General features: G+C 49.4%; 1 protein-coding gene across 1 annotated transcript in view; it reads left to right on the plus strand.

The window, feature by feature from the left end:
- Positions 1 to 2,052: 2,052 nt before the first annotated feature.
- Positions 2,053 to 27,930, plus strand: part of TF (transferrin) — a 41,012-nt gene continuing 15,134 nt past the window's right edge. The window contains exons 1-10 of the mRNA XM_029057888.2: positions 2,053 to 2,186; positions 8,594 to 8,754; positions 9,802 to 9,910; positions 12,401 to 12,592; positions 15,203 to 15,347; positions 15,595 to 15,650; positions 16,968 to 17,146; positions 19,670 to 19,841; positions 23,377 to 23,525; positions 27,027 to 27,117. Coding sequence (XP_028913721.1) covers positions 2,144 to 2,186; positions 8,594 to 8,754; positions 9,802 to 9,910; positions 12,401 to 12,592; positions 15,203 to 15,347; positions 15,595 to 15,650; positions 16,968 to 17,146; positions 19,670 to 19,841; positions 23,377 to 23,525; positions 27,027 to 27,117 — 1,297 coding nt within the window. The 5' untranslated portion in view covers positions 2,053 to 2,143. The remainder of the gene's footprint in view (positions 2,187 to 8,593; positions 8,755 to 9,801; positions 9,911 to 12,400; positions 12,593 to 15,202; positions 15,348 to 15,594; positions 15,651 to 16,967; positions 17,147 to 19,669; positions 19,842 to 23,376; positions 23,526 to 27,026; positions 27,118 to 27,930) is intronic.

The following is a 27,930-nucleotide window of genomic DNA, read 5'->3' on the forward strand; positions in this document are numbered from 1 at the left end:
ACTTGTCGGCCCTGTGGTCTCTTTACTAGGCCACGCTGCGTCCCGCCATCTATGAGACGGTCATCTGGGACAGGGTCACGGGCACCTACCATGCTGTCCCCTCTTGCATTTATCGACCAATCAGTGGTATTTATTGAATGCTTACAGCTAGCCTCGTGCCCTGAAAAGATGACTTAGTTTGCGTACCACAGTCTATTTAAAGCCTGCCCTAGCCTCGGGGTTCAAATGGTGGGGGTGGGGTGACGAGGCTGGATACCGGTAGCCCTGAGGATTTGGTATGCGTGGGCCCTGACCACTTTCTACTCCTTGGGTTTTGTTGTCCCTGGAGACTGTTTAGAAAAAATTAATCTGTTGTGGGCAGGGAACATGTCTATCAACCCTGTTATATGGTATTCTCCCAAGCGCTTAGTACAGTGCTCTGCACACAGTAACGTCTCAATAAATACCATCGATTGAGGGATTAGTTCCCTTTCCATCCCCTGCCCACACTTTGAGCCCTGCCACCTTTTTCTCCTGGAAGTCACAAGGCGATTGACAGCTGGAGGGGGAAGAGAGCAGGGAAGACTGGGGTAGGCAGAAGGTGTTCTCTCTGCCATCCTGGCTCACCTGGGCGAGGTGGGCAAGGTAGGCAAGGTGGGCAAGGTGGGCAGGGCAGGTACAGAGGGCTTTGGAAAGTCCTCTGGGAGATACCCAGGCACAGGTAAGAGGAAGAGACAGTTTAGTCCCCGACGGATGCCCGGTCGGAGGCAGGCAGACTCTCCCAGAGCTGGGATGCATCGGATCCGAAACCAACCTCCTCACATTTCGGGAAAGCAGGTTTCAACTAACGGGGATTTCCCTCTTCATCCCCTTCCTTTCTCTTCCTTTTGGGAATAAACCGGCCTCCCTCTCCCCCTTCCCCCACCCTCCATCCTCCCCTCCCCCATTCCCTCCTCTTCCTTCCTCCTTCTCCCATTCCCTCCCCACTCACCACATTCTCTCCTCCCCCATAATAATGGTAATAATAATAATGATAAAACCTATGGTATTGTTAAACTCTTACTATGTGCCCCTTCTCTTCTTTCTCTCTCTCCCTCCGCCCCACCCCTGGTGTCGCCTAATGGATAGAGCACGGGCTTGGGAGTAGGAAGGGTTCTAATCTCTGCCATTTGCCTGCTGTGTGACCTTAGGCAAGTCACTTCACTTCTCTGTGCCTCAGTTCCCTCATCTGTAAAATGGGAAATAAGACTGTGAGCCCATGTGGGACAGGGACCGTGTCCAAACTGATTAGCTCGTACCCACCCCAGTGCTTAGTACAGTGTCTGGCACATAGTAAGCACTTAAATACCATTATTATTATTATTATTATTATTATTCTCCCTCCAGTCCTGCTGCCATCTGCCTGCCCATCTCCATGCTCCCAAGGCTTGGCCAACCGTGGGCTGATGGGAGGGGGTGGAGGAGGAGGGGGGAGAGAGGGAAGAGGAGGGGAGGACCAGGAAGGGGGGAGGAGGATGGAGATGAGGAGGGGGAGGACAGAAAGAAGGAGGGAGGGGGAGGAGGATGGAGATGAGGGGGAAGACAGAGAGGAGGAGGGAGGGGGAGGAGGATGGAGATGAGGAGGGGAGGACAGAGAGGAGGAGGGGGATGACAGAGAGGAGGAGGGAGGGGGGAGGACGCGGGAGGATAGAGAGGAGGAGGGAGGGGGAGGGAGAAGGATGGAAATGAGGGGAAGGACAGAAAGGAGGGGGAAGGAGAGGGGGAGGAGGATGGAGATGAGCAGGTGGAGGACCGAGAGGAGGAGGGAAGGGGAGGAGGATGGAGATGAGGGGGAGGACAGAGAGGAGGAGGGGGAGGAGGAGGGAGAGGACAGAGAGGAAGAGGAGGGGGAGGAGGGGTGGGAGAAGGGGGAGGGTGGGGAAGCGAAGGAAGGGGAAGAGGAGGAGGAGAAGGAGGAGGAGGAGGAGGAGGGGCGGCTGTTGGGCAAGGTGGGTGGACCAGCCAGGGTCGGGTGAGCGATTGGACTGCGAGGCAGGCGAGGCTGCTCTATAAAGGGGCCTGGCCCTCACTCAGCTCCCTGGCCCAGCGCAGACAACTGCACCGGCTCCTCTCCTCCTCTTTCTCCTCCTCTTTCTCCTCCTCCAGGCCCTACACCGGTGGAGAGATGAGGGCGGTCCTCTTCGCCCTGCTGGCCTGCGGGATTGTGGGTGAGTAGCTCCCCCAGACCCCCCCAAACCCCCCTCACCCCCAGAGCCCTGGCAAAGGGGGATGCATGGGGCTTCTAGACTATTTTTTTCTAGTCTAGTCTATCTTTTTCGGGGTTGGGTAGGGATTGTCTCTATTTCTTGCCAAATTCTACTTTCCAAGCGCTTAGTACAGTGCTCTGCACACAGTAGGCGCTTAATAAATACAATCTAATGAATGAAAGGAGTGTGGGTGGGAGACACAAACACACTCTCTCTCTGTCTCTCCTCCAGGATCCAGCCTCGGGGAAAGGTTGCCTCAGGGCAGGGAGACAGAAGACCTGGTTTCTAATCTCGACTCCACCACTTGCCTGGGCGAGACACTTCACTTCTAATAATAATAATAATAATAATAATAATGGTATTTGTTAAGCGCTTACTATGTGCCAAGCACTGTTCTAAGCCCTGGGGTAGATAAAAGGTAATCAGCTTGTCCCATGCGAGGCTCACAATCTCAATCCCCCTTTTACAAATGAGGTAACTGAGGCCCAGAGAAGTGAAATTCATTCATTTAATAGTATTTATTGAGCGCTTACTATGTACAGAGCACTGTGGCTTGCCCAAGGTCACATAGCAGACCTTGGGCAGAGCTGGGGTTAATAATAATGTTGGTATTTGTTAAGCGCTTACTATGTGCCAAGCACTGTTCTAAGCACTGGGGTAGATACAGGGTAATCAAGTTGTCCCACGTGGGGCTCACAGTCTTCATCCCCATTTTACAGATGAGGTAACTGAGGCACAGAGACGTTAAGTGACTACATCTCCCCACTCCCAAACCCGGGTTCTCTGGGCTTGAGTTCCCTCCTCTGGAAAATGAAGGTTAGAGACCTGTTTTCCTTCCCCCTTGGATTGTGAGAACTTGGAGGGACAGGGGTTCTGTGCGATCAGCTTAATATTATCTCTATGTGCTTGGCACATAGTAAGACCTTAACAAGCATTATATCATTATTATTATTATCATTATTTTGCATCTCAGCTACTTCAAACCAAGGCAGCTTGGCATAGTGGATAGAGCACAGACTTGGGAGTCGGAAAGACCTGGGTTCTAATCCCAGTTCCACCACTCGTCTGCCGTGGGACCTCGGACAAGTCACTTCACTTCTCTGGGCCTCGGTTCCCTCATCTGTAAAATGGGGATGAAGACTGTGAGCCCCATGTGGGACAGGGATTGTATCCAACCTGATGATCTTGTTTCTATCCCAGCACTTAGTAAATTGCCCGGCACATAGTAAACGCTTGACAAAAACCATATTAAAGCCAAACCATTGGCCACCATGCACATATCACAGGCAGGAGGTCTCCATTCCCATCTGCCTCCCCGCATTTATCAGTGGGCCTGGCAGGAAACACTGCCCCTTCCAGTATTTATGGGTGGCTGTTCCAGAACAGCAAAATCGGCTTTTTGTATATGGTTCCTATGCACCTCCCGGCCTAGACTGTAAGCTTCTTGTGAGCAGGGAATAATAGTGAAAGCGCTTACTATGTGCTGGGCACCATTCTGACTCCCAGGCCTATGCTCTCTCTACTGACAGCCTAAAAATCTCTCAGGAGATTACCCTGCAGGAGCAAAAAGAGATCCAAGAAGCAGACCAGTCTCCCGACAGAAGTAATAATGTTGGTATTTGTTAAGCGCTTACTATGAGCAGAGCACTGTTCTAAGAGCTGGGGTAGATACAGGGTAATCAGGTTGTTCCACATGGGGCTCACAGTTACTCCCCATTTTACAGATGAGGTAACTGAGGCACAGAGAAGTTAAGTGACTTGCCCACAGTCACACAGCTGACAAGTGGCAGAGCCAGGAGTCGAACCCATGACCTCTGACTCCCAAGCCCGGGCTCTTTCCACCGAGCCATGCTGCTTCTCCAGAAGTAGGCTAGACTGAGGCCAGCTAGCCTGTCAAATCCTTGTGGTCAGGGAGTGCTGTGCATTCATTCATTCAGTCGTATTTATTGAGCGCTTACTGTGTGCAGAGCACTGTACTAAGCACTTGCAAAGTACAATTCAGCAATAAAGGAAGACAATCCCTGCCCACACAGTAAGTGTTCAATAAATGTAATTGATTGACTGATTGATGTAGGATCTGGAAGTTGCTATTTATATTCTTCCAAGAGGGGTTGGGAACATTTCTTCGTCCACCTCATCAGAAGCCTTAGTGGAGGTCTTGGTTTCTCCTGTTCTCAGTTAATCAGTAAATCAATCAATCAATTAATTGAGCACCTACTCTGTGCAGAGCACTGTACTAAGCACTTCTGTTGTGTGACTTTGGGCAAGTCACTTTAATTCTCTGTGCCTCAGTTACCTCATCTGTAAAATAGGGATTAATATTGTGAGCCCAAATTGGGTCGGAGACTGTGTCCAATCCAATTAACTTGTATCTACTACAGTGTCTGGCCTATAGTAGACACTGAACAAATACAGTAGACACTGAATAAATACTATACTTACTATTATTATTATTATTATTAGAGGGACCTTGGGGCTCCTCTGTGGTGAGGAGCTTGGGTGGACTGCCTTTGAGTGCTAATTCTACCTTGGTCTTGCTGTGTGATTTAGTCTAGTGGTCTGCCTTCTCTGTGCTTCATCTTTTCCATCTTTCTGAGAACCTGGTAAGGATTTCAGGCCCTTGTTATCACCACTGCAGTCTCTGTTGCTCTCTGTAGATGCTTTATTGAATTACAACCCCCCCAATGCTACTGCACTTATGTAAATACCTATAAATTATTTACTTATATTAATGTCTGTCTCCCCCTCTATTGTGGGCAGGGAACATATCTACCAATTTTTTAGTACTGTACTCTACCAAGCGCTTAGTAGAGTTCTCTGCACACAATAAGTGCTCAATAAGTTCCACTGACTGATTGATTCACAGTGATGAAAGCTTTTCTAAAATAGACTCTCCCCAAGCCTCTTGGTGGACTTTGGGCTAAGAAGCATTAGAACAGTGCTTGGCAAATAGTAAGTGCTTAACAAATACCATTATTATTGTTATTAAGTCTGGGGAGAAACTGTTCTACACCTCCTCCAACCAGCTAGTGTGAAATATTAACTCCTGAGCGACTGAGAAATGGGTGCAGTGCTTAAGTTAAGGCACTTAGAATTGTGGTATTTGTTAAGCACTTATTAAGTGCCAAGCCCGCTCGGTACGGGATTAGACACAGGGTAATCAGGTTGGGATGGAAGCTCAGAAAAAGTACTGAAGTCCCATTTCACAGATGAGGAAACCGACACAGAGAAGTCAAGTGACTTACCCAAGGTCGCGCAGCAGGCAGGTGGTGGAGCTGGAATTAGAACCCAGGTCTCCTGATGCCCAGGCCCGTGATCTGAGGGAGACACTTTATGCTCACCCTCTCCTGAGGGACTCCTCAATAGGGAAGGGATGGGAATTTTACCGTGGTCCAAAGGGGTTAAGAGGTCCGCTCAAGACCTGGGCAAGTGAGATGGACGAGGCCGATGCCACTGCTTATCTCTCTACTTTGGGAGAATTGGGTTTATTCCTCTTCTCAGGGCTTTTAACTCTTCTCACAAACTGTGTTGTGGCCTTCCAAAGCGGCAGGGCTCCTGCTGCCACTAATGTCACTGGCCAAGCCCAAGACCACTCAGGATTTTCCGGCCTAGCGCAGGCCTTCTTTCCTCCCAGCCGTGACTGATGGCAGCCAAGAGGTCTGTGGTCTTTTGTGATTTCCAATCTAAGACCCAGGAAATCCAGAATTCTTCTCTGCTTCCTCCTTCCCCTGTTTCCTTCCCTTCGGCCAAGTGGGTGGGGGCTGCGTTTTAACTCATTTTATGTAATCCGAAGGAGGACATTGTTGGTTTAGACACTGGTAAAGTAGGAAGAAGCTTCCTCAGTGCCTCAAGCCCCAGTTGTAACGGGGTTCTTTCTTTCTTTTGTTAATGGTATTTGTGAAGCGCTTACTATGTGCCGGGCCACTGTACTAAGTACTGAGGTAGGTGCAGGCTAATTGGGTTGGTCACAGTCCATGTCTCATGGGGCTCACAGTCTTAATCCCTATTTTACAGTTGAGGAAACTGAGGCACAGAGAAGTGAAGTGACTTACCCAAGGTTGCACAGCAGATAAGTGGAGAGCTGGGATTAGAACCCAGGACCCTCTGGCTCCCAGGCCCTTGAAGCCTGCCTGCTCTGTCCTGGAAATCCCTCTGGCTGGGCTCCTCTAGGAGGGTGGAGAAGCCCTGAGGCTCAGGACTCTGGATTCCAAGCTCTTCTCTAGACTGTAAACTCATTATGGACTGTTATATTGTTGTCTCCTGTTCTCCCAAGTGCTTAGTACAGTGCTCTGCACACAGTAAGCACTCACCAATTACCATTCACTGACCGACCCCAAGGATTATTCCCCCAGAAAAGTGGATCCAATATAGTTTAGGGTTTTAAGAGGTTACACCCCCTACCCTGATCCAAGCCCTCACAGTTGAGTGAAGGTAACCAGACAAGAGTTGTCCACAAGGTAGATAGAGCGTTGTGTGGTAATGACAATAACGGCATTTATCAAGTGCTTAACTATGTGCCAACCACTGTGCCAAATGCCTGGGTGGACATGTGAAATCAGATTAAACAAGTCCCTGTCCCATCTAGGGCTCACAGTCTAAGAAGGAGGCAGGAAGGTATTTTAATACCATTTTGCAATTGAGGGAACTGAGACATAGAGAAATTAAGTGTCTTGCCTGTGGTCTCCTGGCAGGCAAGTGGTAGATCCAGGTGTAGAACCTGGGTCCCCTGATTCTCAGTCGCCCCTGCCCTTTCCACTGGGCTACCCGGCCTCTCCCCGCCTCCTCCTGCTGCTCAACGTGCTCTTCTGCCCGTGGCCAGCCCGAGCACGGCTCTGGATTGTGAGGGGCCTAGGCCTCATTTTCAGGGGGGTGGACATTATAGCAGCATGGCCTAGCTGACTGAGCCTAGACCGGGGAGTCAGAAGGACCTGGGTTCTAATTCTGACTCTGTCACTTGTCCTCTGTGTGACTTTGAGCAAGTCCCCGAAAGTCTCTGTGTCTCAGTTACCTCATCTGTAAAATGAGGATTAAGACTGTGAGCCCTATGTGGGACAGGGACTGTGTCCAATCCGGTGATTTTGTATCTACCCCAGTGCTTAGAGCAGTGCCTAGCACGTATTATTCATTCAATATTATTTATTGAGCGCTTACTGTGTGCAGAGCACTGTACTAAGCACTTGGAAAGTACAACTCGGCAACAAATAGAAGCAATCCCTACCCAACAACGGGCTCACAGTCTAGAAGGGAGGAGACAGACAACAAAACAAAACAGAACGAGTAGGCAGGCATCAATTACATTACTATAAATAAATAGAATTATAGGTCTATACACATCATTAATAAAATAAATAGAATAATAAATATGTTAAGTAGTATGTAGTATTTAACAAATGCCACGGTCATTATTATGGTTCATTCATTCATTTAGTTGTATTTATTGAGCGCTTCATGTGTGCAAAGCACTGTACTAGGTGCCTCGGCGAGTACAATATATGGTCATTATATGCAGCGGCCCCTTGCGCTTCTGGGACTACAACTCCCAGCTACCCTCTTTGACACGAATGCCCTCCTTGCACCCTTAACTTAGAGCCACCCATCCCTCTACCGCCTACCTCTTTGAGGGGCAGGGTATCCCAGGCCAAGCTCAACCGGATTGGCTTCAGCAATCCGCAGGGCTGGTAGTCTGAGCTGAGCCCAGGCAAGGTAAAAGTATTTCCTCTCCCTTATTCTGCCTGCTCTGTGACCTAACTAAGGCAGTAGGGAGGGGCAGAAGGAGAAGAAAAATACTTGGATCATCCAGAAAATGAGTAATATAATATTACCAAGCAATGGTGTAGGTACCAGTTCATCGGATTAGATACAGTCTCAGTCCCAAATGGGCCTCACAGTCTGAGGGAGGGAGAATGGTTATTTTAACCCCCATTTAACGAATGAGAAAACTAAGGCACAGAGAGGTTAATTTTCTTGCCCGTTATCACCCAGCAGACAAATGGGACAAACCAAGACCTGAACCGTGATTTCCTGATTCCTACCCCCGTGTTCTATCTTCCACTAGGCCACGCAGACTCGGCCAATGGTCATAAAAAGTAACATGAGTGTTCTCTGTTAGTGGCCTACCAGTCATTGCTACTAGCCCAAGGCATAGTGGGCCCTCTGGGGCTACCTGCAACTTATTCAGTCCTTCAGTCGTATTTATTGAGTGCTTACCCTGGGTAGAGCTCTGGACTAAGCACTTGGGAGAGTACAGTACAACGATAAACACATTCCCTGCCCACGATGGACATTTCTCCGAGCTGGCTGGTCCACTCCACTCTGAGAGAGGCTTTCGGGACCCCTCGGCGGTCCTTGTGACTGGTTTGTCTTTCCAGGGTTGTGCCTGGCCGTTCCCGAGAAGAACGTGAGATGGTGCGTCAAGTCGGACAATGAATTGAAGAAATGCAGCGAGCTCAAAGATGCGATGAAAGAGGCCGCCCCCACCTTAAACTGTGTCAAGAAGACCTCCGCCCTCGAGTGCATCAAGGCTATCGCGGTGAGTGACCCCATGGCTGGCTTTTTGGGGGCAGAGGCGGGCCGGGCCGGGGCAGGAGGGCCTCGGGGACCAGTGGGGTTTCAATGGGACTAGTCAGAATTGCAAAAGGGGCCAAATCTGGTTGCCCAGCCTACAGTGGTGGTATTTGTTAAACCCTTACTAAGTGCCAGGCAGTGTACTAAGCGCTGGGGTGGATACGAGCAAATCGGGTCAGACACAGTCCCTGTCCCCCGTGGGGCTCCCAGTCTTAATCCCGCCACTTGTCTGCTGTGTGACCTTTGGCGAGCAGTTTAACGTCTCTGTACCTCAGTTACCTCATCTGTAAAATGGGGATTGAGTCTCTGAGCCCCATGAGGGACAACCTGATTACCTTTTGTCTAACCCAGTGCTTAGAACAGTGTTTGGCACATAGTAAGCACTTAACAAATACTATTATTGTTGTTATTATTGTTATTATTATTCCCCACTTTACAGATGAGGTAACTGAGGCCCAGTGAAGTGAAGTGACTTGCCCAAGGTCACACAGCAGACATGTGGTGGACCTGGGATTAGAACCTAAATCCTTTTAACTCCCTGGCCCATGCTCTATCCACTACACTACAATGCTTCTCTGGATATGTATATGTATCCAATTTATTTAATTTTGCCCCTTCTAGGTGGAAATCTTTTTATATTTTTCTCTCTGTTAGAAAGTAAGCTCCTTGGGGGCAGGGAATGTGTCATTTTGGCATTCTGTACTTCCCAAGTGTCTAGTACAGTGCGCTGCACCAAGTAGACACTCAGTAATTGCTGTTGCTGCTTCTACTATCCATCATTCAGTAGCGTTTATTAAACACTTACTCTGTGCAGAGCACTACATTAAGCCCTTGGGAGAGTACAGAACAACAGAATTAGCCAACACGGTCCCTGTCGGCTGACAGTCTAGAGGATGGCCAGGCCAGTGAAACTTTAATCGCCCGACTGCCTGCTCAGGAACCCTCTTCCTTGGAATCTCGTGGCTCCAGCTCAGAGACGGGGAATTTTCTTTATTGTTTTTGATCCTCCCAGGATAATGAAGCTGATGCCATATCTGTTGATGGCGGTTTGGTCTATGAAGCGGGCCTGGCCCCCTACAACCTAAAGCCTATTGTGGCTGAGGACTACGGCACTCCAGAGCGTAAGTTTTCCCTGATGCTTATGGACCAGCTGATGTGGAGAATGGCTGTAGGTTTTTGCGGTCTCTGGTCGGCGAGAGCGGGTGGACATTGGACAGTTTTGGAATCCCACAGGACGCCTCATTCCGAGCCCTTTGGGTTGGCTGTTGCAATCTTAGAATCAACACTATTATTATTTCTAGAATTACTGTGATACTAAGCGCCAGCTGTGTGCCAAGCATCATGCTAAGCTCTGGGACAGGTACAAGATAGTTACATTGAACACTGTCCCAGTCCCTTAAAGGGGTCACAGACTGAAGGGGAAGGAGAACGGGTACTTAACTGCTATTTTATGGATGAGGAATCTGAAGGACAGAGAAGTTAAGTGATTTGCCCAACGTCCCACAGCTGAGTCTTCCTGGTCTACAGGTAACCAGATCACATTACTCCTTTTCCTGAAAACGGTCAGTGACTGTTACTGCCTACGAAAGACAAAAATATCTCGTATGGTCACTTTGGACTCTGACTCTCACTGTACCTCCATCTCGCCTATCTCACTGCCGACCTGTCACCCGCATCCTGCCCCTGCCCTGGAACGCCCTCCCTCCTCATATCCGACAGATGATGAGTGTCCCCCCATTCAAAGTCTTATCGAAGACACATCTCCTCCAAGAGGCCTTCCCTGACTAATCCTCTTTTCCTCTACTCCCACTCCCTTCTTCGGGGCCCTGACTTGCTCTCTTTATAATAATGTTGGTATTTGTTAAGCGCTTACTATGTGCAGAGCACTGTCCTAAGCGCTGGGGTAGACACAGGGTAATCAGGTTGTCCCACGTGGGCTCACAGTTTTAATCCCCATTTTACAGATGAGGTAACTGAGGCACAGAGAAGTGAAGTGACTTGCCCACAGTCACACAGCTGACAAGTGGCAGAGCCGGGATTTGAACCCATGACCCCTGGCTCCAAAGCCCGTGCTCTTTCCACTGAGCCACGCTGCTTCTCTTTGTGCGCCACCCCCTCCCAATCTCACAGCCCTTATGTCCACATCGGTCATTTATTTATATTAATGCCTGTCTCCCAGTCTGGACTCTACACTCACTGTGGGCAGGGAATGTGTCTGTTAATCGTTATATTGTATTCTCCCAAACGCTTAGTACAGTGCTCTGCACATGCTAAGTGCTCATTAAGTACGACTGACTGATTTGCTTTCACCCGCTGCTCCACAGTAGTCTCCAAATCAAGACCTGTGCCCATTGTCCAGAGAGGTCAAGGAACTTTCTGGAACTTTCTTATCTGACCTCCAGGGGATGGGGCAACAGTGGGCATCAGTCAGGCCGTTTGTCTGATAATAGGCTGGCCAATACATCAATCAATCAATCCCTTGTATTTATTGAGCACTCACTATGCGTAGAGCACTGTACTAAGCACTCGGGAGAGTACCTCAGAATTAGCAGACATGTTCCCTGCCCATAATGAGTTTACAGTCTAGAGTGGGAGACAGACATTAACGTGAATGGAGTCCTCGGTGACATTTGTCAGTCTTAGGCAAATGAGCGCCATTTCCCTCCTCGATATTTCCCAGTGGGCTTGGGGAGACTGCCTAGGTAGCAGAGAGCGCTGCGGTTGGTGGTTTGACGAAAGGGCCTGATTCTCTTCTCCTGCTCACCCACGAAACAGGCAGCATCTAAGATGGCGGGTGGTCCCAAGTCCCAGGACAGCACTGCTTTTCTTTTCTCCTCTTCCCCCTCCTCCTCTGCCTCTTCCTACTGCTTTCACTCAATCATATTTATTAAGCGCTTATTATATGCATAGTACTGTACTATGCATAGTACTGTATTAAGTGTGGTGAGTGCAGTGTAGCAGAGTTAATAGACGAGTTCGTGGCCCATAAGGAGTTTACGACGTACCCCTTGCCCTCCCCTTCACCCTCCTCATCCTCCTCCTCTTCCTCCGAGCACTGGACTATAGCTTAGGAGAGTAAATTAGGCGTATAATATGAGGTCCCTGCCCTCAAGGATCTATTTCCAAATAGAGGGCTCTTCATTCATTCATTCAGTCAGTCAATTTATTCAATGGCATTTAGTGAGCGCTTACTGTGTGCAGAGCACTGTACTGAGTGCTTGGGAGAGTACAATACAACAATAAAAGGCACATTCCCTGCCCACACAAGCTTACAGTCGAGAAGAAGAAGTTACAGTCTAGAAGGGCTTCTTGGTCTCCTGGGTGACCTTGGGCAAGTCACTTAACTTCTCTGGGCCTCAGTTCTCTCATCTGTAAAATGGGGATTAAGATTGTGTCCAATCCGATTATCTCGTATCTACCCCAGAGTTTACTACAACGTCTGGCGTGTAGTAAGTGCTTAACAAATACCAAAGAAAAAGAAAAAGGAAAAAAAAAGGGGAGCTGGGAGAAGAGGACAGACAACTGAATGAACAGCCTTCCTGGGTAGCTTGGGTTCAAGTTGACCACCGGGTCTTCCGCTGACCGGCTGAGGGCCTTCCTCTCTCTTTCAGAACCCCAAACTCATTACTTTGCTGTGGCCGTGGTGAAGAAGGGCACTGACTTCCAGTTCAAAGACCTCAGTGGCAAGAAATCCTGCCACACCGGCCTGGGCAGGTCCGCGGGCTGGGTCATGCCCATCGGACGTCTCCTGGAACTCAAAATCCTGAACTGGCCGGGAGCGGCCACTATGCCCATCGAGAAAGGTAAGAGTGGACCCCCGGGGGGCCCTGCGGTCCCGGCCCGTGGCCTAATAGAGCACGGGCCCGGGAGTCAAAAGACCCGGGTTCTAATGCCGGCTCCGCCACTTGTCTGCTGTGTGATCTTAGGCAAGTCGCTTTACCTCCCTGGGCCTCAGTGACCTCATCTGGAAAATGGAGTTGGAGACTGTTAGGTCCAGGTGGGACACCCCGATTAGCTTGTATCTACCCCAGCGCTTTGGTCTAAGTAGGAGGAAGAAGAGTTATAGAATTCTCATTTTAAAGGTGGTAAAATGAGGCACAGAGCAGTAAAGTGATTCAGCAAAGACCACAGAGCTGAGACTAAAACCCAAGTCCTTTGACTCCCAGGTCTTTGCCCTCTCTATTAGGCCACACTCCTTGCTGATATGTCGCACCCTGCCAGCTTGTAGATAGTCTACCGGGTGGCAAACATGTCCTGACCCTCCCACTCAGACCCAAGGGCACAGTAGTGATGCAAATCTCGGTTGGGAAATAAGGACAGGGCCAGAACTGGGCGATTTCCGTTTTCATTCAGATGAACTCTTGTCCTTTAGCTAGATTGCTTTCAGGTCAGGAAAATTTCCTTCCGGTCCAGAGCTTGCGGGGGAACTTATGCAGTATGGCCTAGAATGAGAAGCGGTGTGCCTTAGTGGCAAGTGCCCGGGCTAGTGAGGTAAAGGTCGTGGGTTCTAATCCCAGCTCCGCCACTTGTCTGCTGTGTGACCTTGGGCAAGCCATTCAACTTCTCTGTGCCTCAGTTACCTCACGTGGGACAACCCGATTACCTTGTATCTACCCCAGCACTTAGAACAGTGCTTGGCACATAGTAAGTGCTTAATAAATAACACAATTATTATTACTGTTATGTGCCTTGGAGTCTAATCCCAGTTCTGCCACATGTCTGCTGGGTGACCTCAGGCAAATCACTTTACTTCTTTGGGACTCAATTACCTCATCTGGAAAATGGGGATTAAGACTGTGAATCCAGCGTGGGACAGGAACTGTGTCTAACCCGATGAGTTTGTATCTACTTCATACAGTACAGTGCTTAATACAGTACCTGGCACATAGTAGGCATTTAACAAATATCATAATTCTTTTTATAATAATGTTGGTATTTGTTAAGCACTTACTATGTGCCGAGCACTGTTCTAAGCGCTGGGGTAGACACAGGGGAATCAGGTTGTCCCACGTGGGGCTCACAGTCTTAATTCCCATTTTACAGATGAGGTAACTGAGGCACAGAGAAGTTAAGTGACTCGCCCAAAGTCACACAGCTGACAAGTGGCCGAGCCGGGATTTGAACCCATGAACTCTGACTCCAAAGCCCGTGCTCTTTCCACTGAGCCACGCTGCTTCTCTGCCCCACTAGGAGTAGCCTGAGGGGTTTTGCCAGTCATGGCCTTGGAATTCTTCCCAGGACTTGGAAGTTGCATGAGTTTGGAACTCTAAGTGCTTAGTCCAGAGCTCTGCACCCAGCAAGTACTCAATAAATACGATTCAATGAACTCTCATATGGGGCGAAGTGTCCAGAGTAGCCATGGTCAGGGAGGGCAAGGGTCAATGAATCCAACCCATTTTCCCTCCCCAAACACTCTTCTTCTCCCCCCTCCAATTAGCCCATATCCGTCCATTCATTCATTCATTCAATAGTATTTATTGAGCGCTTACTATGTGCAGAGCACTGTACTAAGCGCTTGGAATGTACAAATTGGTAACAGATGGAGACAGTCCCTGCCCTTTGACAGGCTTACAGTCTAACGTGTTAAGTGTTTAGTACAATGCTTTGCACAGAGTAATATGATTGAACGAATGAATGAACATGTCACTCTTTGTCCAGTTGACAAGTTCGCCGCCTCGGAGGCTCCTTTGGAAGGGTGGGGAATGTGGGTAATCGTAATAATAATTGTGGCATTTTTTAAGCACTTACTCTGTGCCAACCACTGTACTACACACAGGGGTGGATACAAGCAAATTGGGTTGGGCACAGTCCCTGTCCCGCATGGGGCTCGCAGTCTTAATCCCCATTTTCCAGATGAGGTCACTGGGGCCCAGAGAAGTGAAGTGCCTTGTCCAAGGTCACACAGCAGACAAGGGGCAGAGCCAGGATCAGAACTAAGGCCCTTCCCCTATCCACTTGGCCAAACCGCTTGAGGAAAGAAGCCTAGAACCCCAGTTTCCATTCTTTTCCTAACCCAGCCTGTCCCCCTGGAGGAGATTAGACTGGTTTTCTTTTTTTTTATTTTAGTGGAATTTCTTAAGCGCTTAACTATGTGCCAGACACCACACTAGGCACCGGGGTAATCAAGGTAATCAGTTTGGACTCGGTCCGTGTCCCACATGGGACTCGCATTCTTAATCCCCATTTTCCAGTTGAGGGAACTGAGGCTCAGAGAGGTGAAGCGACTTGCCCAAGGTCCCACAGCCGACAAGTGGCGGAGCCGGGTCACCCGGTTTGGTCGGGGACGGGAGGACCGCTCCGGGGCTTGTTTGCCGCGGGGGTGGGGTTTCGCGGGGCGGCGGGGGAGGCTCCCGGACACCCCGGTGAGGAAGTCTCCTCCATCCGCTCCTCTCTGCCGCCTGTTTCCGATGCAGCCGTGGCCAGGTTCTTCTCCGGGAGCTGCGTCCCCTGTGCCGCCGGGAAGGATCCCAACCTCTGCCGTCTCTGCAAGGGAGCGGGCAACGACAAGTGCGCCTGTTCGGACCGTGAACCCTACTACGGCTACTCTGGGGCCTTCGCGTGAGTGACCGTCTTGAGCCGGCCTGCTCATCCCGCTGGAGCCCGCTCCGCTCCGGGGAACCTGATGGGACCCACATCTGCTGCCCGCCTTCTCTCTCGAATAATAATAATAACCAGCGGCCTTTATTAAGTACTGACCGTGTACCGAGCACTGTGCTAAGCACCGGGGTGGATTCGATATAATCAGATCACGGTCCCTGAACTCCCAGCATCTTCTTCACCGTTCCTGTCTCTTTCCGCCTTGTAGGTGCTTGAAAGAAGGTGCAGGGGATGTGAGTTTTGTCAAGCACACTACTGTGCTCGGTAAGTACCGAGGCAAAAGCATTTCCTTGCCTCTCTCCCTGCTTCAGGGACTGTCCAACTTCTCTTGATCTTGGTTTTTGGTCTTTTTGAGGTTTTTTTTTTTTCCCCTTCTCCACTTCCTCCCTTTGCTCACTCTTCTCTTTTCCTGAAACCCAGCTGTGAAAATAGGAAAATGATTTTCCCCCTGTCTTCTAGTTGTCTTTTGGGTCCTGTTTAGAGATTTGAGTGGGGGTGGATTGGGAAAATGGTAATGGTGGTATTAATAATAATTGCATTTGTTAAGCGCTTACTATGTGCCAAGCACTGTTTTAAGCACTGTGGTAGATAGAGTGTAATCAGGTTGGCTCTCAGTCTTAATCCCCATTTTCGGGGGGGGTAATTGAGTCACGGAGAAGTTAAGTGGCTTGCCCAAGGTCACACAGCAGACAATTGGAGCTGGGAAGCAGCGTGGCTCAGTGGAAAGAGCACGGGCTTTGGAGTCAGAGGTCATGGGTTTGAATTCCGGCTCTGCCACTTGTCAGCTGTGTGACTGTGGGCAAGTCACTTAACTTCTCTGTGCCTCAGTTACCTCATCTGTAAAATGGGGATTAAGACTGTGAGCCCTACGTGGGACAACCTGATTCCCCTGTGTCTACCCCAGTGCTTAGAACAGTGTTCTGCACATAGTAAGTGCTTAACAAATACCAACATTATTATTAACCCACGTCCTCTGACGTGGGAGTCAGAGGTCATGGGTTCGAATCCCTCTCTGCCACTTGTCAGCTGTGTGACTTTGGGCAAGTCACTTAACTCATTTGGAAAATGGGGATGAAGACTGTGAGCCCCACGTGGGACAACCTGATTACCTTGTGTCTACCCCAGTGCTTAGAACAGTGCTTGGCACATAGTAATACCATCGTTATTATCATTAATATTATTAGAACCCAGGTCCTCTGACTCCCAGGTCTGGGCTCTTTCCAGTTGGTGTTTCACTCCCCTACTTCATTACAATAATAAATATAATAATTCATGATAATAATGATAATAGTGGCATTTTTAAGGGCTGAACATGTGCCAAGCACTGTACTGGGTGGTAGGGGAGATGTGAGCCCAATCCGTTTCCACCCGCTAGCTGCTCTTCTCCCATTTCTCGGGGAGAAGCCAAGTTGGGAGGTCAAACGGGCCAACCCCCTGTTGCAGATTATCCTCTGGCTCTGCCTCGCGCCTTCTTCGTCTGTGTCTAGGGCTGAAGTGTGGCCAGGTTTGGTGGTGGGGCGGCTTCTCTTTCCTCGGAGTTTGCTCGTTCTGAGGGTTTCCATTCCTCGCCGCACTCCCCAGAGAACCTGAAAACCCAGGAGGAGCAGGACCAATACGAGCTGCTCTGTGAGGATAACACCAGGAAGCCAGTGTCAGAGTACATGACCTGCAACCTGGCCAGCGTGCCCTCCCACGCAGTCGTGGCTCGCAGCGTCGATGGCAAGAGAGATCTCATCTGGGAGTTCCTCAACCAGGCCCAGGTACCGAGCTTTCCCCCTTCTGCTTCCTCCTCCTGTCAATCCATTAATTCTCTTCCCCTCTTCAAAACCCTACTTAAAATTCACCTCCTCCAAGAGGCCTTCCCAGGCTGAGTTCCCCTTTTCCCTCTGCTCCCTCTACCCCCCCTTCACCTCTCCGCAGCTAAACCCTCTTCTTCTCTCTTTCCCTCTGCTCCTCCCCCTCTCCCGTCCCATCCCCTCAGCACCGTACTCGTCCGCTCGACTGTATATATCTTCATCACCCTATTTATTTTGTTTAATGAGATGTACATCACCCTGATTCTATTTATTTGCTATTGTTTTAATGAGATGTTCTTCCCCTCAACTCTATTTATTGCCATTGTTCTTGTCTGTCTGTCTCCCCCCGATTAGACCATAAGCCCGTCAAAGGGCAGGGACTATCTCTATCTGTTGCCGATTTGCACAGTCCAAGCGCTTAGTACGGTGCTCTGCACATAGTAAGCACTCAATAAATGCTATTGAATGAATGAATGAATCCAGCCAGCCAGCAGTGCTGTTTCTTGGGTGCTTTCTGGGTTCATTCATTCACTCATTCAGTCACTTGCTGGGTGCAGAGCGTTGTATTAAACGCTTGAGAGACTACAGTGGAACAGTATAACAGTCGCATTCCCTGCCTCTGACGGGCTTACATTCTACAATGGGAGGCAGACACTAATAGCAATAAGTAAATGACAGATATGTACATAAAGTGCTGTGGGGTTGGGAGGGGGGATGAATAAGGGGAGCAAATCGGGGCGACGCAGAAGGGAATGGGAGAAAAGGAAAGGGGCGCTTAGTCAGGGAAGGCCTCTTGGAGGAGATGTGCTTTCAATAAGGCTTTGAAGCGGAGAAGAGTCTGTTGGATATGAAGAGGGAGCTTGGGAAAGTCCAGTACAACAGGGTTAGTCTAAATGGCCTCTGCCCTGAAGGAGTTTATGATCATCCTTGTTTGTGCTCTATGGGAGAGAAGCAGCGTGGCTCAGTGGAAAGAACCGGGGCTTGGGAGTCAGAGATCATGGGTTCTAATCCCGGCTCTGCCACCTATCAGCTGTGGGACTTCGGGCAAGTCACTTAACTTCTCTGTGCCTCAGATACCTCATCTGTAAAATGGGGATGAAGACTGTGAGCCCCATGTGGGATAACCTGATTACCTTGTATCTACCCCAGCACTCGGCACATAGTAAGCACTTAACAAATACCATCATTATTATTCATTCAATCACATTTATTGAGTGCTTACTGTGTGCCGAGCAGTGTACTAAGTGCTTGGGAGAGTACAGTACAACAATAAACAGACACATTCTCTGCCCACAGTGAGTTTACAGTCTAGGGGAGGGGAGAGAAAAAGGAAGAGAGAAAAACACCCCCTCCCCCAACTTCCTTTCCTTCTTCACACTAAAAATCTCATTCTATCCCCTGGCCCTCATTATCAACCCATCAATAAAAATTGCGTAGAATTGTAGAGCGCTTTTATCTTCCCGAAGCACCTTCATTTCAGCAGTCTCAATTTTCTTCCCAACATCCTTATGATGAAGGGAGAAATAGGGATTAAGATCCCCATTTTGCAGATGAGGGTGTTGAGGTCCAGAGTGGCTGAGTCCCACAGCAGGCAAGTCACAGAGCCTGGAAATAAAACTCAGGTCTTCTACCTCCCGGTCCAGTATTCTTTCCACTAGGCCACACTGCCTCCTAGCAGATCCTCTCACTCCAAGATACTTGGCCTGCCTTTGTGTCCGCCCCACTCCCAGTGGGCTTTGAAGCCCTTTGGGCACCCAGCCAGTGGCCTGAGGGAGAATTGTTATTTTATGTGGCTATGGGGAGACGTACGTAGCAGGGTGGGCCGTGACCAGTTGAAGACCTCCACCTTGCCTTTAACCGTCGTTTACAGAGCGCCGCCGATGCTGGGAAATTCATTCAATAGTATTTATTGAGCGCTAACTATGTGCAGAGCACTGTACAATCGCTTGGAATGGACAATTCGGCAACAGATAGAGACAGTCCCTGCCCACTGACGGGCTTACATTCTAATCAGGGGAGACAGACAGACAAAAACAAGACAACACAATCACGATAAATAGAATCAAGGGGATGTACACCTCATTAACAAAATAAATAGAGTAATAAAAATATATGCAATTGAGCACAGTGCTGAGGGGAGGGGAAGGGAGAGGGGCAGGAGCAGAGGGAAAGGGGGCTTAGCTGAGGGGAGGTGAAGGGGGAGCAGAGAGGGAGCAGAGGGAGCAGAGGGAAAAGGGGAAGCTCAGTCTGGGAAGGCCTTTTGGAGGAGGTGAGCTCTCAGTGGGGCTTTGAAGAGGGGAAGAGAGTTAGTTTGGGGAAATCCAGGGCCTCGCTCATCTGCTTGCCCCCCGTTCTCTCTTTTCCTCTCTTCTTTTCATTTTCCCAGGAGTCTGGGAGTCCTTGTCATTCTCTTTTCCCATCTCCATCACCAACCCCCTCAGCCGGGCCTTTCCCTCACCTTTCTCCGGCCTCTCGTTCTTTCAACAGGAAAAATTCGGCCAGGACAAGAAAGATGGGTTCAACCTCTTCAAGTCTCTTCACGGGAAAGACCTGCTCTTTAAGGATTCTGCTAAAAGGCTCCTCAGCATCCCATCCAAAATGGACTCCGCGCTGTATCTGGGCTACAAATACACCCGGGCTATCCAAAATCTGAGGAAAGGTAAGCAACGGCCCAAGACGCGACTAAGACCGTTCCAAAAGGGCCGGAGTGTTTTCAATCTATTGATCGATCCATCGGTGGTATTGATTGAGCCCTCGCTTTATAAGCGTTTGTGGGAGTACGATGCAACAGAGTTGGCAGACACCTTTTGAGCTTGCCCCCCACCCTGGAGGGGGTTATCAAAGCCCTTTCTGCGAGACTTCCTGACTTTTACAGGTGGATGACTGGAGAGTCAGAGAGGTTAAGTGGCGTGCCTGAGGCCACACAGCAACTCCAATCGGTATCTTTTATTGAGCACTCACTCTGTGCAGAGCCCTTAGGAGAGTATGGTAGAGTTAGTAAACATCATCTCTGCTCTCAAGGACTTACAATCTAGCGGGGGAGACAGTCATTCAAATAAATTCCTGGTAAGGGGAAGCGACAGTGTTTAATGATAGACACATAAGTGTTAAAAGGGGAGGAGGTGAGGGCCCAAGTATCTAGGCGAAGCAGAAGTCCTCAAGTAGCATTTTGGGGGGCGGGATATAAGATGGGGAGAGGAGAGATTATCAATCGTTCGTACTTACTGAGGTTTACTGTGTGCCAAGCACTGTACTGAGTGTTTGGAAGAGCGTAATACAGCAGCGTTGGTAGACACATTCCCTGCTGATTCATCAGGCAAGGCTTCCTGGGGGAGTTGCAATTTCAGAAGGACTTTGATTCATTCATTCACTCAATTCAATAGTATTTATTGAGCGCTTACTATGTGCAGGGCACTGTACTAAGTGCTTGGAATGCACAATTCCACAACAGATAGAGACAATCTCTGCCCAACGACGGGTTCACAGTCTAAATGGGGGAGACAAATAGCGAAGCAAACCAGAACGAAACAAGACCACATCATCAAGATAAGTAGAATCAAGGAGATATACACTTCATTAACAAAATAAATACGGCAATAAATAATATATCTATAATATAATTAATATAATATATAATAAATAATACTAATATAATATATAAATAATATACGAATGAGCACAGGGAAAGGCAGTAGCCTTTCAGATGTGAAGTGGGATGAGTTCCAGGCAGAAGGAGAGTGTGAGGAAGAGGTTAGGGGTGAGAAAGCTGAAAATGAGGCATAGCGAGTAGGTTGAGGAGAGAGGAGCGGAGTGTGTGAAGTGGGAGAGGAGTGAGAATTAGTAGCGCTTAGTACAGTCCTCTGTACACAGTGAACCCTCAATACATACGATTCGATGAATGAACAAACTGGGTGCTGGGTGACTTCTGTTGCTGGAGCAGATCCAAACAATAACGTCGACATTGTAGCGTTGAGAAGCAGTTGAGAAGCAAGTGGGGTCTAATGGAAAAAGGTAGGGTCTGGGAGTCAGAAGACCTGGGTTCTAATCCTAGTTCTGCCAATTGCTTGCTGTGGGGCCTTGGGCAAGTCACTTAACTTCTCTGTGCCTTCAGTTTCCTCCTCTGTAAAATGGGGATTAAATACCAGTTCTCCTTCCTACTTAGACAGTGAGCCCATATGGGACAGGGATAGTGTCCAACTTGATTAATTTGTAGGAGAGAAGCGTGACCTAATGGATCGAGCACAGGCCTAGGAGTCTGAAGGAACTGGGTTCTAATTCCGGCTCTGCCACTTGCCTGTTGCGGGGTCTTGGGTAAGTCCCTTAACTCCTCTGTGCCTAGCTTACATCACCTGCAAAATGGGGATTAACACTGTGAGCCCCTTGTGGGATGTTTGCGGAGTCTACTCCGATTCTTAGTGCAGTGCTTGGCACAAAGAAAGCGCTTAGCAAATACCATAAAAAAACTTGCTTGACCCATAGTAAGTGCTTAAAAAATGCTATTACTGTTTCTACAGCCTCCACTTGATATTCCTTCCTTCCTCTCTCGTCCTTGGCATTGCTCCCCCCGGTCTTTATTTCCTTCTGAGTGTCTCGTCTGCTCTCTCCTTCCCCTTCTCCCACTTTCTGCTTTCCCTCCATGTTCACAAGTGCCTAGAAAAGGTGACTGCCTTTTTGTTTTCTTATCTACCTTCTCTTTATGCCACAGACTGTTCTCCATTCTCCTCTTCACCTCTCCATTTTTATCCCCATTTTACCTCTGCCTGTTGCACTTCCTCTCAGATATGCCTTCTAACTGATTCTAATTGATTGCTTCTAATTGATTTCTCTCTCTTCCCCTTTCTTCCTTTTTTATGCAACTTTGATGTCATCAAAGCACTTGGGTACTCATCCCCTTCTGCCCTCTCCTAATCTTCATTCTCTCTTACTTCTTCCTTCCTGCAATGTCTTTTAATGCCCATCTCACCCGCTAGATTGTAAACTCCTTGAAGGCATCACTTATGTTTAATGCTACTACTATTGGCAATAATAATGGCGTTTGATTAAGTGCTTACTATGTGCCAGGCACTGTACTAAACTCTGGGGTAGATAGATAAGCAAATGGGGTTGGACGTAGTTCCTGCCCCTTGTGGGGCTCAGTAGCTCAATCTCCATTTTCCAGATGAGGGAACCGAGGCCCAGAGAAGTGAAGTGACCTGCACAAGGCCACGCGGCAGACAAGTGGCGGGGCCGGGATTAGAACCCATGACCTACTGAATCCCAGGCCCGTGCTCTATCCACTTGGCCATGCGGCTTCCCAAGTGGCTGGGACGGTGCTCTGCACAGCGTAGGTCCTCGATGAATATTGACTGAGGGGTTGATCGTTTCCTAGTTCCCATTCCCTCTGCAGTGTGACCGTCTCCTACATTTGTGGCCTGGGGGCTTGGGGCAGCGGGTTGGGGCAAGGAAGGGTAGGTAGGCAGGCAGGCCGGGACTGGCGGAGGCGGGACCAGAAGGGACTTTGCCTTTTCTTTTGTCCGGGGGTGGAGTCGGGATAGGCAGTAGGTGCCTGAAGGGCAGCTTTGGAGGCAGAATCTGGCCGGGGGAAGGTAAGTGGAGCGGCAGGATGTGTGTGACTGGGTGGGTGGCAGATAAAGGGGTGGGGCGCTTCGGGTGGAGGCCGGGACCCTCCAGGGTGGTGGTCTGAGGGCAGGCACGGAGGGAACGAGGGAGGGGGTTTGTTGTTTTGGCGGAGAAATTGCACTGGGAGACCGGCTTTGATCGACTGGGGCGTTCCACCGGACGACACTGTTGGAGCAGAGGGGTCGGGTTGGTGGCTGAGCACGCTCAGAAGGACAGATCTGCTCTGTGTGTGCGTGTCTACAAATGTGTGGGTTTATGGGTGTGCAGATGCAGACATACAATAATAATAGTGATAATAATAATGATCCGGATTGGAACCCGTGACCTCTGACTCCCAAGCCCGGGCTCTTTCCACTAGGCCACGCTGCTTCTTTTTGTCAGAAGCACTCTCTGTGTCAAGCACTGTTCTAAGCGCTGGTATCCGTACCTATGAAGATACGTCGTCTTCTAGTCTAGCCCTTGTAACCCCCCCATCCTCCCGGCCTAATCTGTGGCTCGGTGAGCCTCCCTTTGATCTCGCCCACCCTCCTCCCTTCTCGCCCCCTCTCCCCCGCACCGATCCCATGTCCTCCTAGAGAAGAGCACTGCGGAGTCCAATAAGGTGCTGTGGTGCACGGTGAGCAAGGACGAGAAGGCCAAATGTGACCAGTGGAGCGCCGTGAGCGGGGGGGCCGTCGAGTGTGCCGTGGCTGAGACCACCGAAGACTGCCTTGCCAAGATTATGGTATGGACCCCTCCTGCTCTCCTCGGCCTCCTTGTCCTCCTCCTTCTCTGTATCGTCCTCCTCCTCGTCCTCCTCCTCCTCCTTGTTCCCTCCCCTGTGTGACGTTGGCCTTTGGGAGGGGAGACTGAGCCAGGGCATCGGGTGAGAAGCCACTTTGGTTTAGCCCGGGCCTGGGTAATTAGCCCCAAAGAGGGAGAAGGTGCAAAAGTCATTTCTTAGAGGGGTCCCTTAGGCTTCTTCTCCATCGTGTCCCCCTCTTCCCCCTGCCCCTAGGGAAGTGCCGACCCACTTTTCCAAGGGGCTGGAGAGCTTTGGAGATGTATGTGTGTGTGTGTTGTGTAGGTCAAAAAATATCCACCTCCCTAGAGCCAGCGACATGCTAAACTGATCCCCAAGATTCCCCACTCCCCTCTATCTCCGACTGTTTTTTCCCAACGGTATTTGTTAAGCGCTTAGTTTGTGCCAAGCCCCGCGTACTGAGCACTGGGGTAGGTACATGCTAATCTGGTTGGATACAGTCCCTGTCCCACATGAGACTCACAGTCTTATTCCCCATTTTCCAGATGGGGTAACTGAGGCACAGAGAAGTTAAGTGTCTAAAATAGGTGGCGGAGGCGGATTAGAACCCAGATCTTTCCGACTCCCAGGCCCGTGCTCTCACCGTTAGGATAAACTGCTTCTTTTTATTTTTAAACCGTAAGCCCCCTGAAGGCCACGGACCAGATTCAACTCCCACCTCTAATATGCTTTCCCGGCACTTAATACAGTGCTCTGCACACAGGAAGCGCTTAACAAATGCTGCTGCTCCTTTGATGACCTGTAGTCATAATAATAATAATAACGATGGTATTTGTTAAGCGCTTACTAATGATGTTGGTGTTTGTTAAGCACTTACTATGCGCAGAGCACTGTTCTAAGCGCTGGGGTAGACACAGGGGAATCAAGTTGTCCCACGTGGGGCTCACAGTCTTCCCATTTTACAGATGAGGGAACTGAGGCCCAGAGAAGTGAAGTGACTTGCCCACAGTCACACAGCTGACAAGTGGCAGAGCTGGCATTCGAACTCATGACCTCTGACTCCAAAGCCCATGCTCTTTCCACTGAGCCACGCTGCTGTTCTAAGCACCGGGGTAGATCCAAAGTAAGCAGGTTGTCCCACGTGGGGCTCACAGTCTTCATCCCCATTTTACAGATGAGGTAACAGGCACAGAGAAGTTAAGCGACTTGCCCCAAGTCATGCAGCTGACAAGTGGCGGAGCCGGGATTAGAACCCATGACCTCTGACTCCCAAGCCCGTGCTTTTTCCACTAAGCCACGCTGCCTCCCATGCAGGTTTGTCCACATCCTCCAATCCAAGAGCAGAGAATCCTTGGGCCGTGGGACCCACAGAATCCAGATCTTGGATTTGAAGCTCATTATATGTCTCCTGCCAACAGGAGACTCCCAGGTCTCAGAGATACATTTGGCTAACAAGCCTGTGTTCTCTAAAACTAGGGAGAGGAGCACTTGGAGAAGGAAGTAATAATAATAATAATAATTTTGGCATTTGTTAAATGCTTACTATGTGCCAAGCACTGTTCTAAGCGCTGGGGTAGATACAGGGTAATCAGGTTGTCCCACGTGAGGCTCACAGTTAATCCCCATTTTACAGATGAGGTAACTGAGGCACCGAGAAGTGAAGTGACTTGCCCACAGTCACCCAGCTGACAAGTGGCAGAGCCGGGATTCGAACTCATGACCTCTGACTCCCAAGCCTGTGCTCTTTCCACTGAGCCACGCTGCTTCTCTGGGCTTTCCTTCTGAGGGCCTTGGGCAAGTCACGTCACTCCTCTGTGCCTCAGTTACCTCATCTGTAAAATGGAGATTAGACTGTGAGCTCGTTGTCGGCAGGGACTGTGTCTGTTTGTTGTTATATTGTACTCTCCCGGGTGCTTAGTACATTGCTTCGCATACAGTAAGCGCTCAACAAATACGATTGAATGAATGAATGAATGAGATTAAGGCGGGAGACCCATGTGGGACAAGGACTTTGTCAACCCGATTAGCTTGTATCTAAGCAGCATGGCTCAGTGGAAAGAGCCCGGGCTTGGGAGTCAGAGGTCATGGGTTCGAATCCCTCCTCTGCCACTTAGCTGTGTGACTGTGGGCAAGTCACTTAACTTCTCTGGGCCTCAGTTCCCTCATCTGTAAAATGGGGATTAAGACTGTGAGCCTCACGTGGGACAACCTGATTACCCTGTATCTACCCCAGCGCTTAGAACAGTGCTCTGCTCATAGTAAGCGCTTAACAAATACCCACATTATTATTATTATTACCCCGGAGCTTAATACAGCGCCTGGCATAGCAAGTGCTTAACAAATGCCAATTAAAAAAAAGGGCAAATTCAGAGTGTTGATAGCAGGCACAGATCTGCTGTCATGGAATTTTATCAATCATTCAAAGGTATTGAGTGAGGAATAAGCACTTGGGAGAGGACAGTATAGCAGAGTTGGTAGCCACGTTCACAGACCACAACGAGCTGACCGTCTAGAGCAGGCAGAAGGAGGGGTTTGTCTGCAAGACCGAAGAACTGGAGAAACGGCATGGCAAAGGAGATAGAGCATGGGCCTGGGAGTCAGAAAGTCATGGGTTCTAATCCTGCCTCTGCTGCTTGTCTATTGGGTGGCCTTGGGCAAGCCACTTCACTTCTATGTGCCTCAGTTACCTCATACGGAAAATGGGGATTAGGTCTGTGAGCCCCATGGGGGACAGGGACAGTGTCCAATGTGATTTGCTTGTATCCACCTCAGGGTTTAGTACAATACCTGGCACATAGTAAGCGCTTAACAAATACCATTATTATGAATGCTGAATGCAGCCATGACAAGTGGGCATCCCAAGACTCAGGTGGCCAGTAGCCCCCTCTGCCTTTTTGCCACCAGGAGGCTGAGGTGACCGAAAGTGGATGTGGCTGGTGAGGATGGACCCAGCCTGGCTGCCCTTCACTCCCCCACCCCACTGGCCGGCCCTTAACCATTCATTCATTCATTCAATTGTATTTTTTGAGCGCTTACTGTGTGCGGAGCACTCTACTAAGCGCTTGGGAAAATACAATATAGCAATAAAGAGAGACAATCCCAGCCCACAACGAGTTCACAGTCTGGGGGTCGGGGGAGGCAGATATCAGTATAAGTAAACAGATATAAATAAATAAAATTTCAGATATATACATAAGTGCTGTGGGGCGAGGGGAGGGAAGAAGAGCAAAAGGAGCATGTCAGGGTGACGTAGAAGGGAATGGGAGATGAGAAAAAGTGGGGCTTAGTCTGGGAAGGCCTCCTGGAGGAGGTGTGCCTTCCGTAAGGTTTTGAAGATGGGGGAGGGTAATTGACAGATTTGAGGAGGGAGGGCTTTCCAGGCCAGAGGCAGGATGTGGGCCAGGGGTCCACGTTGAGACGGGTGAGATGGAGGCACAGTGAGAAGGTTAGCACCTTCTCTGTAACGACTCTCTCTGTCTACAGAAAGGGGAAGCCGATGCCATCAGCTTGGATGGAGGATTTGTCTACACTGCTGGCAAATGTGGATTAGTGCCGGTCCTGGCAGAGAGCTATGGTAAGTAGTGTGGTTCTTCCCCCTCACCGAAGCCCCCAGAGACCCCAGTTGGAGACTCACCTTAGATGAAGTCAGTCAATCCTATTTATTCCACACTTAATAATAACTGTGGTATTTATTAAGTGCTTACTAAGTGCCAAGCACTGTTCTAAGCACCGGGGTAGATACAAGGCAATCAGATTCATTCATTCAATAGTATTTATTGAGCGCTTACTATGTGCAGAGCACTGTACTAATAAGCACTTGGAATGTACAAATCGGTATCAGATAGAGACAGTCCCTGCCCTTTGACAGGCTTACAGTCTAATCGGGGGAGACGGACAGACAAGAACAATAGCAATAAATAGGATCAAGGGGATGAACGTCTCATTAAAACAATAGCAAATAAATAGAATCAAGGTGATGTACATCTCATTAACAAAATAAATAGGGTAATGAAAATATATACAGTTGAGCGGACGAGTACAGTGCTAAGGGGAAAGGGGAGGGGGAGGGGGAGGAGCAGAGGGAAAACGGGGAAAAGAGGGCTTAGCTGAGGAGAAATAAAGGGGGGGTGGAGGGGGAGCAGAGGGAGCAGAGGGAAACGGGGATCAGATCAGACACTGTCCCTATCCCATGTGGGACTCACAGTCTTAATCCCCATTTTACAGGTGAGGTAACTGAGACAGAGAAGTTAAGTGATTTGCCCTAGCTCACATAGCAGATATGAAGGTGAAGCCATAATTAGAACCCACATCCTTTGACTTCCAGGCCCATGGTCTTGCCACTGGGCCACGCTGCTTCGCTGTGTGCATAGCACTCTACTAAGCACTT

This window comes from Ornithorhynchus anatinus, chromosome 1 (assembly GCF_004115215.2).
Source record: "Ornithorhynchus anatinus isolate Pmale09 chromosome 1, mOrnAna1.pri.v4, whole genome shotgun sequence".
NCBI lineage: Eukaryota > Metazoa > Chordata > Mammalia > Monotremata > Ornithorhynchidae > Ornithorhynchus > Ornithorhynchus anatinus.